The following is a 14,388-nucleotide window of genomic DNA, read 5'->3' as shown; positions in this document are numbered from 1 at the left end:
AATCATATTTTGGCAAGAAAGATAAGTAAATTACAGTGGCAAGGATGGCTGCTGATTCTCGAGGGGATCTGTTGGGGTGAGCTTTAGCACCCCAAGATTTACCGCTATGGCACTGCTTAAAAACCGAAGGACTGCCCTGTTGGGTAGAAGGGATTCCATGGGCCCCGGAGCCAACCAAACGGCTTCAAGCAATGCAAAAGCAGTGTAGCATGGAGGGAGGGAATCGCGCCCGCTCCTTCGCCCTGGCATCCCGGACCTGCACCTGTCCCCTTCCTTGCAGCTCCTCCCAAACCGGCGCCTGGAGCCCCACCTGTCCCATACCTCGGAGGACATCGGCAAGCCGAAAACTTTGCTCCAAGGTGCCAACAACGGTCTTGTGTGTGATCCTGCACAGCAGCTGGGTCATCAGGTCCTCTCTGGAGAGCTGCACTTTCACAGTGCTCCAGACCTGGTAGGTGATGTTCTCTCCTCGAGGCAGAACGACGGTGTCCGAGGCTTTCATTTCGGAGCTGCCCTTGAACCAGGTGACTGTGATGTCGCGGGGATAAAATCCGCCTGTGGAGCAGTTGAAGGCGACGGTGCTTCCTGGCGCCACTCGGCCGGAGGGGGCAGTGATGACGGGCTGGGATGGCGTAGCTGCGAGGGGGACACACACACACACACACACCGACCACACATCAACAGGTGCGCCACGGCCCACAGAACCCCTCTGCAGGCGCAGAGCGCAGAGAGAAAGGGCGGGGCTGCTGGGGTCACGGCACATGCCGGAAGGGGACCTGCGAGCGCATGGACGGGGCCGTGCTGGGCAGCCCCCGCTGCCCCGGTGCCCCCAGGGGTGCTGGCCTTCCAGCCCCGCCTCTCACGGCGGGCAGGGAGAAACACGCCAGCAGTCCTTCCGCCACCACCCTTGTTGCTCCAGTACTGGGGGGGGGGGCGGGGGGGCTGCTGTGGCTGCCCCATGCGTGGATCAGGTCCTGGATTTGAGGCCTTTGGCCAGGACATCTCAAGAGAGCTAGCCTGGCGATTCTGATTTCTTTCCAGTCAAGGAAATACACACCGGGGGAACCGAGCTCGGCGAGAAGGGAAACAACGGGCAGGAAAGGGGTTCTACACCTGCTCCCCACTGGGGATCTGTAGGTCCTGCTAAACCTGCTTTGTCTCGTGGATCATCAGACTTCTTTAATTCGCTTCATGGATTGTCAAGCACCTTCTCCATCCTCTGCTCATTGACAAAATTGATTTTTTTAAAGCCAGATTCTCATTCAGCTTTGCTCACGCAAGTGCGTCTGCACACGTCTGCAAAGCAGTTTTCACATTTTTCGTTTGCTGCGTTCATTTCTCTTCTACTCGGTCACTGAAGCTTCCTGGGTCGCTTCCGACCGTTCAAATCCTCTCCCTCTCCAACAAATGAGAAACCAGGCACAGTGTCCGCTGATTTTCCCCACCAGGGAAAAGGCATCCGGAATCGAGGCGGTTCCCCACCCGAGTTTACAAAAGGGCTACCCAAACATATTCCACAAACGCTTGCAATGAAGTCTAGACTTTCAAGGAAGTAGCCACTGCCTTTGGGCTCTGCTGCAGAAAAGGGGAGCTCGGACCTGAGCGAGGGGAGCAGAAAAGGCACGGAGAACCTCTGCCCCCCCGCCATGCCCACATTTAAATCTGAAGTCCTGAAAACAGTCTTCTGTCAATGCAACCCCCTCCCCACCCTCCAAAAAACCCCAGAGAAAATTTCTGGGGTTTTATTGCTGCGCAGGCACTGCGCCATCTTTTGCTTCCAGGTTTTTGAAATAAGTCTGGGCGCAACTCACCGATCACCAACACCTCCGTGCCTGCTCCAGACGCCTCCTCCGATTCCCCTGTGACTCTTAATCTGTACTTCACACAGAAATAGGTCCCTGCGTCCTCAGGTCGGATGTCTGTGATCTGGATGGTGAAGTCCGTGTTTGATTCAGGAATGACCCTGATCACTCGGGGGGGAAAGGGCTCTTTCTGGCTATATATCGGGGGCTGTTGCCGGTCTGAGCCCTTGTGCCACCGCACACCTCCGGGCACGGCATCCCCCCTGAGCGTGCAAGGCAGCGTGAGGGTCTGTCCTGCGGGCACTGACTCGGGTCCCTGGGACTGCAGCACCTCCAGCTTCTGGGCCGCGGCACCTGGAACAAACAAGGAGTATCTTAGTTATAAGCTCCCCTTGGGAAGTGGGCCTTCTTCTTGCAGGAGGTCGAGTGCAGAGTTGCCCACTCCCCTGCACACACTCCTGTGGACAGAAATCATCCTTACTCTATTTATTTATCTCCCTCGTATTCCCAGAGTTGGGGATTTCTGGCTGCCCAAAGGACGCCTGAATTGTTGGCTGTCAAGACACCCCAGCACCATTTTGGAGAAAAGCCTGGCAGGGAAGACTTCCATTCCAGTCCCAAAAAGGCAGAGGGAGATGCCCAACCATTTCCAAAACTGCAGGCCATCTTCAGCTCTGTGGATATCCATCGTCCCTAAGTTGGTGCCTTACATATGCATAGGACTACAACTCCCACCACTCCCAGCCAGTGCAGAAGCGGGTGGACATGAACAGCCTCACTTCACAGCCGGCTGAAGTTTTCTTTGTTGTGCCCTTTGCTTACATCACCGTCACCGACATGAACACCCTGCATTTCTATCCGACCCTTTTCCTCTTGCGAGTCAGCCGAGGAGGATAACATGGCTCCATTGTAACCTGGACAACAACAGCCCTGTGCGGTAGGATAGGCTAAAACCGGAGCCTGGCCCAAAGTCACCCCACGGCTTCATGGCTGAGTGGGGACCCTCAGTCTGGCGTAATCCTTCTAGGTCCTGCTTTCTCCTCACTGTAACTTCGAGGTTGAGACCTGACTCAGAGGCCCTCCAGCAATTTATTTAGCTTGCTTCCAGCATCCGTGCAAAAGTCCCCACCAGGCTCAGGAGGGAGGGATCCTGAGCCAGTCTTTCTGCAGGTGTACCTTTTAGGTCCTTAACAGCTGGACCACCAGCTAATCCACCCATCGGCCTGCAGCAGATGCCATAGACTCCGTAAGGTCTGACCAGAGCCCTGCTTAGCACAGACCTTGCTCCACACAGCGGTCGACCGAATATTCCTGGGAGGAGCACAAAGGCGGCACGAGGGCGGAGCGCCCGTCCGTTTCCCAGAACCGGTCGCTGCGCCGTGTCGCCTCTGAGGCCCGGAGGCATCCCGCACTCACTGGGACCGGCACTCTCTGACGAACTGTATGCCGGGATCCTTCGTTCCACCCGAGTCTCCCCCCGCCCCCCCCCGTCAGCATCCCTGTTGCCGGTCTTTCAGTCAGAGAATTCAGGATAAAAAGGGGGCTTCACGGCCTCCCTCACTAGGACTCAGCAATCCCGTGAGCCTTGGCCTTTCTAACCACTGAGGCTGCAACATTTCCCTCCAAGCCACATGGGTATCAAGTCTTTTTCTCCATCAGCCTGTTGAAAAGCCTTTTCCCTTGCATCCCACCCTCATGTTTGACAGGAGTGCTTTTTCCTCTCTTTTCTCAGGTTTTGTTGCCTTGAAATTAATCGCCAGAGCTTAAACACCCAGATATGTGTAAGATGTGCATCTTACGCTTGGAAATCCATACCAAACTGCTTTGGAGTCTTTCCTCTCCCCCACCCCTCCCTCTTTCTCCTTCTCACACCTGGATTTCTCCCTTCTCTGTTGCGGTTTCAGTCTTCTTGCACCCAGACCCTTCTCCAGCTTCTTCATGCACAGCTCTTCAAGAACGCCCCCCCCTTCCTGAAATCCTTTTACTTTAGTGTAACTGCACCCATCTTTCTTTCTTCCCTTCCTGCCTTTACCATATTGGCATTCACACATTTGTTCTGGAAGCTTTCATTAACCTTATAAATACCAGCTGTCATCTAATGCTCTAAATAAAACTGCTTAAATTCCTTTCCCCTTTAATCCTTAATAACTGATTCCTTTGGAAATCCTTGTCACAGGCATCATTATTCTACCAAAAAAAGGCAACATATTTTCAGTACCTCTTCATGACTCAAAGTCTAAAGCTCTCCAACATTTCCTCAGGGCAATATGCTCTCACACGTTTGTCTTGGTCTCCAAAGGGTATTGCCCTGTTATGGATTTTGGTAGCCTCCAACTTTCCCTAAAATCCCATATTAGAATAGTATATTATAACAGCTGAAGTAGAGACTTTGTTCTAGGGCAAATCTCCTCTCAGGTATTTCCCAGGTATTAGGAAAAACTGGTTGGTTAGTTAGTTTTTTAAAATTAGCAATATTTATATAGTGCTTCTCATTCAAAACAAATCCTGGAGTGATGTACAAGACAATAAAAATGAACCAAACAAAATCCTCAACACACACACAAACACACACAATATGTACAAGACAAACACACACAATATGTACAAGGCAATAAAAATGAACCAAACAAAATCCTCAACACACACACACACACACACACACACACACACACACAATAGGGCCATGAGGTTGGTACAAGAACAGCTAGTGATGGGAAGAGCAAACAAGGTTGCTGATCCAGGCAGCAAAAAATGAGCTGGGGTTCGTTGTTGTCGTTGTTGTGATGTGCCGTCAAGTCATTTCTGACTTATGGCAACCACATGAATGAAAGACCTCCAGAGCATCCGGTCCATTCAGCATGCGTTCAGGCTGTGGCTTCCTTTAATGCGTCTTCTATTTGGGCTTCCCTTTCATCTTCTGCCTTTGACCTTCCCCAACATGATTGTCTCCTCCAGGGAGCCTCCCCTTCTCATGAGGTCTCTGCAGTAGGACAGCCACAGTTTTATCCTTTTCACGTTCAGGGAAAGCCCTGCCTTGATTTGCTCCAGGACGCCCTTGTTTGTCTTTCTGTTGGCCCGGCTTTGGTGCACAAAGCTCTCCTTCAGCACCATGTTTCAAACATGGCTCTGCCCACATGCGGTTGGATGAAAGCAGAATTCTTCTTGTGACAAAGGACCCTGTTTATAAGCATCCCCAGTGGCATCCATTCCCAGTCCAGTAAAGGCATGAAGAGCTCTAGTTCTGATCTCATCACAGCACTGATCTCATCTCCTCCATGTGGTGAGGCGAAGGAATGAAGAGGCAGGGCCTGGTGCATGTGGGGATGTTGGCGACACAACCAGCGTGCATGATTTTGCTCTCACTGGATTATTACCGTGCGTAAATGCTACACTTCGCATGCCACAGGCCACCAGCCCGGGAAGAATCTTGCCAGCAGAACTGCTGCTCATCTGTGTTGACAGTCTGAGACTAGATGGACCCAGTGCCAGATTCTTATTCCTTGCGTGTTCTTGGGAGGGCTCCTGTGTTTTGCTGAAGAGTGGAAACCAGCTTGGGTAACAACTGGGTCTAGTTTTTCAAAACTAGGGATCCACCAAGGCTGATCCCAACTTTGATCCCCCAAGGCCTGTGGGTAGTCCTGGTCTAATCTAGACAGCATACTAAAAAGCAGAGACATCACCCTGCCAACAAAAGCGCGTATAGTCAAGGCTATGGTTGTCCCAGTTGCAATGTATGGCTCTGTAAGCTGGACCATAAGGAAGGCTGAGTGCCGAAGGATTGAGGCCTTTGAATTGTGGTGCTGGAGGAGACTCCTGCGAGTCCCTTGGACCACAAGGCGATCAAACCGGTCAGTCCTGGAGGAGATCAACCCTGACTGCTCTTTAGAAGGCCAGATCCTGAAGATGAAACTCAAATACTTTGGCCACCTAATGAGAAGGAAGGACTCCCTGGAGAAGGCCCTGGTGCTGGGAACAATAGATGGCAAAAGAAGAAGGGGGCAGCAGAGGACGAGGTGGCTGGATGGGGTCACTAGGGTGGTCAGTGTGGGCTTGGGTGGACTCTGGGGGATGGTGCAGGACAGGAAGGCCTGGAGGAATGTTGCCCACGGGATTGCGATGGGTCGGGCATGACTTCACAACTAGCAACAGCAACAAGGCCTAGTTGCAAGCAGGAGGTATCTCAGAACTTTCTAGACCCTCTCACATTGCATCTCAATGACTCAGCCTCCTTCTATGTTGCACTTGAAGACCCCCAAAATAATCTCATGTATATCTGGACAGAATAAATTCCTAAAATTCCCAGCATTCCCCAGCCAGTCATGTTGACTTGGGAGGATGCTGGGTTGTGGGAGGGTTTCTGCTTAAAAAGGCACTGGATTGGGCCCTGAGCACCAGTGCCGGGTGAGGCCAAAGTTCGGGCTTCAGCACCAACCAGCAATTGTTCCTCTTGCCCAGCCTTTCGTTTTCTTTATCCAACAGTTCTGAAGAATTCTGAAGACCTTGCAACCTTCCACATTCCTTTGATTGTCCTAACAAAGATTCTTCTGCAGTGTGGAGTTTGGGTTTCACTGTTAAACATTTTCAGCCTGCCTACCTCTAATGCCTGACAGGAGTGGAATAAGCAAATCATAAAATCGATTTTCAATATCTCCTTCAGGAAAAACAAACAACTTGTCAGATTAGGGGAAAAAATTGCAGCAATCTTTTCCTGAGTCAATCACACCAAAAGTTGTGCAAAGGACCAAATCGGTTTGGCTGCATATGTCCATGGAAACAGCTCTTTCCTTAAAGCGGGACAATATGAATTAATGCTTTGGCTGTCAAAACTGCGTCAGTTTCTAGTTATAACTTAATCTTGTTGCAACCTTGAAAGCCGTCACTGGGCATTTCAGAGTTTGCTCCCTCCTTAACATCATCAAGAGTTTCTGCTCACTTTTTTATTAAATATAAAAGAAACATACAAACACACCCAGCAGTGTTGGAATTTTGGATGCATAAAGCCAATGTTGAATTTCCTTATATTTGATCATAAATTCTTCTCCCCCCCTGGGGTTTTAACACACTCCAAATGAAAAAGAACACAAATCCTCCAAGCTACAGATTGTTCTAGGCATATTGTTTGGGGAAAAATGGCATACCTTAATTGCAGGTAAAGGTACCATTTTACTGTCTAATACTTCATGGCATTTTTTTCTTATTGTGTGGTAGTTGTTCATACTCCACAATCAGGTTTCAAAAATATATTAAAAAAGAAGTCACGTGGGTTTTGCTAATGTATCATTAGCCTTCTGAGATGAAAGCATGGCTGGAGAAAAAATAATAAATCACAAGATGCCTAAAAAATAGAGGCTGATGCCCAGAACTGTAATATTTCACCGGCTTTGTCCTGGATTTACACCTATAAATTTGAGGCTGGCATCTAAAGAAAACTGAAGCCGGCACGTCATAAAGTGAAAACCTTTCCCCTTCAATTCTGACTAAAGGTTGCCTCCGCCAACGTCTTATCCATCTGTACAATTCAAATTGTGACAACCTTGAGGTCGCACTAGGTAAACAAGATGCAGCCGTGTAGCTTCGTACACATGGAAAGCTTAATTGCCTCAATGTTCCTTTCGATTAAGTTGTTTGCTTGCGTGCTAGCCAAAAATCTATAAAAAGAATTCACAGCTGTCTCCCAAATATTATCGCAGGCTCAGAAATGGGCCACCTCCGTACAGAAGAAGCATGACTGAAGGAAGCTTTTCCCCCAGCCATTTTCAAACTAACTGAGCTAATAGGAAGGGTGTAAAACCAGAAATCTGCCCCTCTGGTGGTCGACGTCTCACTTCCAAATCATTTCTAGGTCTTCTCAATGTGCATGAATCCCAAGGTGCAAGATTTTCCACTCTACCTAGGAGCGGCACTCCAGATCTTGGGCAGGAAAGCGTCTTTCCCACCACCCACGAACCTGGAAGCTTTTTTGTGCAGTGCCGTTGAACGATCTGGCCTTCCCAACATCCCCCTCTCCAGGACACACATGACCCTCCCCCTGGACTGCGGGTGTGGTTGTGGTACTTTGCTGTTTGAGTTGTGCGGGTCTGTTTGAAGCAAGCCGGTGACCGTGGCTCGGAGCAGCGGGAGAGCTGGGAACTTTATGGAGTTTTGGTGCTTCCCTGCCCTTATGAATCTTTCATGAGAGGAGGGCTGGAGCCCTTCAGACCTGCAATTAACATGAATACATTTCCTGCTCCACTTGGTACACCTGTGCGGGAATGGAGAATCAAGAGGCTATAGTTGGAAAGTACTGGTGCTATTTTTAAAGTGAAAGAATCAGTGTATTTAGAACAGAATTTTAATTAAGCCAACACTGCAGGTTGCATTCCAATAATGTGAGGGCCAGTGTGGTGTCGTGGTTAAGAGCAGGGGGCTGGAACTCAGGCAATCTGGGTTCAAGTGCCCGCTCGGCCATGGAGCCCACTGGGTGACTTTGGGCCAGTCACAGACCCTCAGCCCAACCCACCTCACAGGGTTGTTGTTGTGGGGATAAGATGGAGGAGGAGAATGATGTAAGCTGCCTTGAGCCCTTTGTAGGAAAAAGGCAGGATATACATTGGAAAAAAAATGCTGTTTCTTCTAAACCGCCTCAAACCAAGAAGGTCTATCCAGAAGATAATCAGATCCTTTCTTCCAAGATGACTTTCTGAGGTACTGCTGTGGATTTAGGCAGGAGCTGAGCCCGGAGGTTGTCTGCTCAAAGCAAAGCACAAGATGGCCACTCTCCGTCCCACCTACAGAATCTGACTGGACATACTGAAGTTCTTTTCTACTTCAGCACTGGTGGGGAAACAACACCCTCTGTGCATCTAATAGTTCTGAGAAAGGTTAGGGGGCACAGGAGGAAGGGAAGCTGCTGGCATTCCCCACATCTGTAGCCTGATGCATTCACTTCGCTCTGCCCCATCCCAGAGCCTGCCCTGGGAAAGGGCCCCGGCACTTAGCACTGGCGCTTGCAGCCAAGCGGCCCCTACCTGAAAAACAGTGGAGACCACTGAGATACGTGAGGAATCCACCCACTTGTGCTTGGTGTAATTTATTTATTATTTATATTTATTTTTATTTATTAAAACATTTATATGCCACCCCATTCGCCGAACCCTCGGGGCGGCTTACAACATAATAAAAATTACAATAATAACAATATAAAATAACAATAGAAAATAAATAACAATAGAAAAGATGTAAAAGTGGATATAATTTCCACTTCCAAAGTTGGAATGTCTATGGACATCCCACAACACCACGGCAGCTCCTAGGAGGGAGGGGTGGGGGCTTGGAGGGAGGCTGTCCCTGCAATGTTTCCATGTGAACAGACACACTGCTGAAAAACAGGCCATTCTGCCCATTCCGGGCAAGTGAGATTTGCCAACCCCATCAAGAGAGGTAGGCTATCGCTGTTAGGGATTGATCTTCCATCCCTTTGTTTGCTTTTGTTTTCATCTCAAGTGTTGCCAAGTATTTCCTTTCTCCTTGAGGCTCTTCCAAACAAGACTAATTGGCAATTAAGTGTTGCAAGCGCTGAGCTGCTAGATCAAACCAGAGGCCTTGCAAGAGCTCCCTGTATTTAATTAAGATAAACAAGATAAGTTTCACCAGAAGATTAGCACTTAAAACAGAACAAAATGAATTCCGTAAACATTGCTGACCATTTTTTTTCCTAAATTGCAATATGGAGCAGCACAACGTTTTCAGCTTTAATATCCATCTAAGGACGTGAGCGGGAGATGCTTGTAATCATCGCAGCTCCTTTCTTTATGATAAGCTGGGCGGGCCAGCGCCACGCTTGGGTGGTCCCCCGGTTGTTTTTCAATCAGGCTTCCTGTCGTCCAACCAACCTGTCTGCACATTTCCAAAGCAGAAGCCAATTCAAAGAGCCCTTCAGCTGAGGCACAGGAGGCCAGGGGCCCCCAGACACTTCGGCTCCCCACTTTCCAGACCGCCCTGAGCTCAGCCCTTCCCTTCATGCCCTTTGGCTCCCAAACACCAGACAGTCCCTCAGCAATGCAGCTCCGTATCGCCACTTCTCAGCTGCCAGACAAAGGCGCCCAAAGGCCCTCCAGTAAGCTGGAAGATGTGCCTCTGCTCATGTCAAGAGTGCTGGACCCAAACTGGGAACGTCTCCCCAAAACGGTTGCCTTTCAGCATCTCTCTCAACTCCAGCCAGTGAGACTGGGCACCTCGTCTCTTTGGATGCCTTGCCATGGGGTCAGGGGCTGCACAAGGGGACAGCTCTCCCTCCTCCCGTTCTTGGACTCCTCCTGTCTCTTCTGACACATCCCTCCCGTCCTGCTTGGCCTGACACCTGCGGGCAGTGACCTTCGGGGCACATCAAAGGCCTCTTTGAGCTTCCAAAACTCCCATCATGAAGTCCGCCAGGTCTTCTCCTGCTCCATCTTCAGAATCTAAGTCACAAAGAGCCTGGGATGCCTGCTAAGGGTGGCCATTGGCTGCCTGCTCTAAACAGCCCACCTGGCCGCATCTGAGAGAGAGGTGAGGCAGGCCCCAGGGTGGCCACATGTCCTCTTTTGCAGAGGGCAGTCCTCTGGGCGCTGGAGGACTGACTCCTATGTGAAGGATTCCTCACTACGAGGCCAGGGGGCCGCTGAGGCCTCCTCACCATCTCCAGTGTCTCTCTCCCATCCTCATTCCCTCTCCCACTCTCTCTTCTTGCCGGAGCTGCTCGCTCACAGCAGGGGCCCCGAGACTTTATTTAAATGTGCTTTCAATATTTAAAATATTTTCAATACCTGAAAGTATTTTGGAGAGCAGCCCTCTCTCTCCCACTTCACAGCAGACGCTCATGAGCCTCTGAACTTAGACATGCAACGAGAGAGGAGACCAGAAGGGAAGGGAGGCAACTGGCGTTTCTTTGGGGACATCAACAGATCAGACCTCTGGTACGTCTGCCCAGTGTGGCCAGCACCGGCTGGCAGCAGCTCTCTTGGATCAAACCCTGGATCCTGGGCTTGCAAAGCAAGGCCTTCCAGGCAGCTGCGATCCCTCCTCGGCGACTGTCCCGAGTGGCAACGGAAGCATCACTGGTATTTTCTCTCAGCAGGTTCCGTTTGCCTCAGCCGCCCTTTTCGCATGCTCTGCCAACCTTCCTCAATCCGGCACCTTCCAAATGTATTGGATGCAACCCGCTTCCAGTGGGCCTGGCCAGGGCCTGGTAGCAGAACAGGAAAGACTGCACTATATATTTTAAAGTGTGAAATGCACTTTACATTTGTGGACACAACTCTTGGGTGGCAAGCCCAGGGTGTGACATGCGGCGAGGCTGTTCGCACACGCATTGTGTGCATTCTTTGCAGCCCCCCAGAAAATACACTTGAGCAAGCATTCCTTGCAGCTTGAGAGCACTTCAAAGTGCTGGCCGAAATACCGTTTCTTGGAGGATTTCTGACTAGACTGCAGTGTTGATTCATTATTAATAAATCAATTAAGCCTGGCTGAGGCTGTCATTATTAATGACCTACAGAACTTTGCTCAACACACACAGCCAGCGACTTCCACCGCACACAAAGACCTGAATTAGCTGGAGCTGACTCACAAATACTATAGAAATTCCATTATCAGCCAATTCTGCAACCAGGGCCCACTGACGCTCCGATGCACCACACAATGGAGCATCCAACTCGGTCCCCCTGGCCGCAAGTCTCTCGTGGGAAGGTGGGGCCCTGACTGACTCCAGCGACAAAGTTGGCTGCCCCTCGCCTCGGGTTCCTCCTAATTTTTTGATCTGTTTGTTTCTCCTCTGTTCGTCCTTAGCACACACATGATCGGATCCTTGGATTCTACTGTCTGTTCATTAAAGTGACGTTTTCTGTGTGTGATTATTTAAACCATGTCATGATTTGTAGCAGTTAAGTCTTTGGAAAGGTTATATTTTTATTATGCATGGATGATGTTGTAATTTGCGTTAAGCAATGTTTCACCCTGGAAATGAGGCTCACAAGGAGCCCAGTGCAGAGGAGCCGGCAGACTGCAGCGGAAACCAGAGCATTTTCGGCCTGTGGCCATGGGTAAGGTGAGGTCCCCCGCATTCCCGCTGGATCTTCCTTCCACACTGGCAATGGGACAGCCCCCCCCCCTTCTGGAAGGCAGGAAGTGCAGCTTGTGGACACACGGCCAGGGCACTCTCCTCCAACGCCCGGAGCGACCGTCCCACTCCGTCTGGTGGTGGGGCTGGCCCTGCTCAGCCCCCTGGCCCAGTGGGGCAGGGGGGATCTAGGTCCAGGCAATCCAGCTGGACGATTTTTAAAAGAAGCAAGATGAGAAAGGGAGAAATAACAGGCAGGCAACACGACCCGAGTGATGTGAGTGTTCCAAGGGGGACTCGCGGCTCACTTGATATATTAATTTTGGCATGACTTGTCAACCTGTCGTGCCAATAGAATTATTGAATCTGAACTGAGCAAAATCTGTATCGATGTGGTAGCTCAGGGTTATGCGCTGAAGCGCCATGCTTGCTGGTGGGCGGGTGGCGCTTGCTCTCGGTGCCTCGCAGCGCATGGCTGCACTTTGGGTTTTGTGGACTCTGCTATGGACAGTGCAAAGCGGAACAGGGTCGGAAGTCCCCAGGCCGTGGATGCGCTGGGCCTGGAGACACACTGCCGCCTGCCCGTGCAGGCTTGCATTTTGCATCCAGAAGCCCCGCAGCTGGTGGCAACTCCATTCTGGGAGCTCAGGCAGGGAAAGCTCCGAAGAAAACTACTTTTAAGAATCCATACGAAAATACCCGAATAAATGAACAGGTCTTTTCCAGAGCTGCACCCAGTCTTTGAAACGCTAACAGGCTTAGTGTCTCTTCTAAGCTTGACCTTCCTTTTTAGGATGGCTTTGGGTTAAGGCTCCTCCTCCCTACTTTAAAACATGTTGGAAGCTGTTTCAGGGAGCAATCCTAAGATGATGCCCTCTGACCTTGGGAGACTTGCGGGCATGGGGATTGGCCAGCAGATTTCCCCTGCCTGGGATGCTCTGGGTGGAGGGAAATGGCCCGCGACTCCTTCTCCAAGGTCGCTTTTGCAAGGAGGTGCCATGGCTTTTCCCATGGTGGCTGTGTGTGTGTGTGTGTGTGTGTGTACGGGGGGGGGGCATTCTGAGCATGGCATCCCAGTGCTATGTGGGGAATCATAGAATTGGTCTGCTCATCATTTTTACTGGCTGCTTTTCGATTCCCGCTTGAATTTATGCTGCCTTGAAATGTTTTGGTTGTCTTTACGGGTTTTCATTGTTTCATTGGCAGTAAGCCACTTGGAAGGCTTGCTGAGGAAGGGCAGAATAAACATGTTTAAATAAAGATATGCATTCGAGTAAGGATGCAAGGAATGCAGTTGCGAAAGCGCAGCCCAGTCCCAGGTGCAGCCATCTCAGCTCATTCGCAGAATTTCACAGGATCGCAACTTCACCCTCCACTGGAAAAGCCTCTGGGCTTTCCCACCATTTCTCCCATCTGTTGACTGAACAGGAGAAGCCACTTAAGGAAGTCAAGCTGGAGTCACCTAGAAGTAGCATCCTAAACCTGTGTAAACATACAGAGCCCAAAAGAGGGGGGTGCCTAGGTGAGCAATTGGGTAGCGAAATGAGTAACTTCCACTTTGCTAGGAGGCATGGGGGGATCAAGCCGGGGTACTTCGATAGCCATCCAAAGATAACAGGTGGAAGGAACTTGCTGCTAGGGGTCAGGACATTTCCCCCGAAGTTCCCTCCAGCAGCCACTTTTCCCCATCCAGGCCTATAGGGTGGAGAAATTTGTGGGACCAAATTGAAACAGAATGAAGATCCAGGGCCATCTTGATGAACTTGAACACTGGGCTGAAAGCAATGGAATGAAATTCATTTAGGACAATGCCAAGTCCTCCACCTAGGAAGAAGAAACCAAAGGCATCAATACAAGATGGGGAATACGTGGCTCAGCAGAACGGAACAAGAAAAAGATCTCAGAGTAATTGTGGACAATAGAGTAATCTCAGAGTAATTGTGGACAATAGGCTAAACATGAGCCAACAATATGATGCAGCCGCCAAAAGGGCAAATGCTATTTTGGGATGCATCAACAGAAGGATAACTTCCAAATCAGGAGAAGTAGTAATTCTTCTATACTCCTCGCTAGTCAGACCTCAGCTGGAATACTGTGTCCAGTTCTGGGCACCAAGATTTAAGAAAGACGCAGGTAAATTAGAAAGGGTCCAGCGGAGGGTGACAAAAATGATCCAGGGTTTGGAAACACTGCCCTGTGAGGAGAGACTGAGAGAACTGGGCATGTTCGGCCTTGAGAAGAGAAGACTGAGGGGGAACATGGTATCTCTCTATAAGGACCTCAGAGGCTATCACAAAGAGGAAGGTCAAGATCACTTCTTGCTGATGTCAGAGTGCAGGACACAAAATCAATTCAAGCTGTGGCAACCCAGATTCAGGCTGGGCATCAGGAAATGCTTCATCACTGTCAGGGCAATAGGACAGTGGAACCAGAGACCTAGAGAGGTGGTGGGCTCTCCCACATTGGAGACATTCAAGAAGAACCTGGGCAGCCATCTGAGTGGGATGGTGT

General features: G+C 50.2%; 1 protein-coding gene across 1 annotated transcript in view; it reads right to left on the bottom strand.

The window, feature by feature from the left end:
- Window positions 1–14,388, bottom strand: part of LOC123036390 (tyrosine-protein phosphatase non-receptor type substrate 1-like) — a 69,355-nt gene that overhangs the window by 14,233 nt on the left and 40,734 nt on the right. Inside the window, exons 3-4 of the mRNA XM_044455595.1 lie at window positions 1,812–2,156; window positions 322–636 (exon numbers count right to left, since the gene is read on the bottom strand). Coding sequence (XP_044311530.1) covers window positions 322–636; window positions 1,812–2,156 — 660 coding nt within the window. The remainder of the gene's footprint in view (window positions 1–321; window positions 637–1,811; window positions 2,157–14,388) is intronic.

This window comes from Varanus komodoensis, unplaced genomic scaffold (assembly GCF_004798865.1).
Source record: "Varanus komodoensis strain SLA01 unplaced genomic scaffold, ASM479886v1 scaffold8, whole genome shotgun sequence".
Classification (NCBI taxonomy): domain Eukaryota; kingdom Metazoa; phylum Chordata; class Lepidosauria; order Squamata; family Varanidae; genus Varanus; species Varanus komodoensis.
Note: the sequence above shows the minus strand (reverse complement) of the source record. Positions and strands in the feature narration are given on the sequence as shown.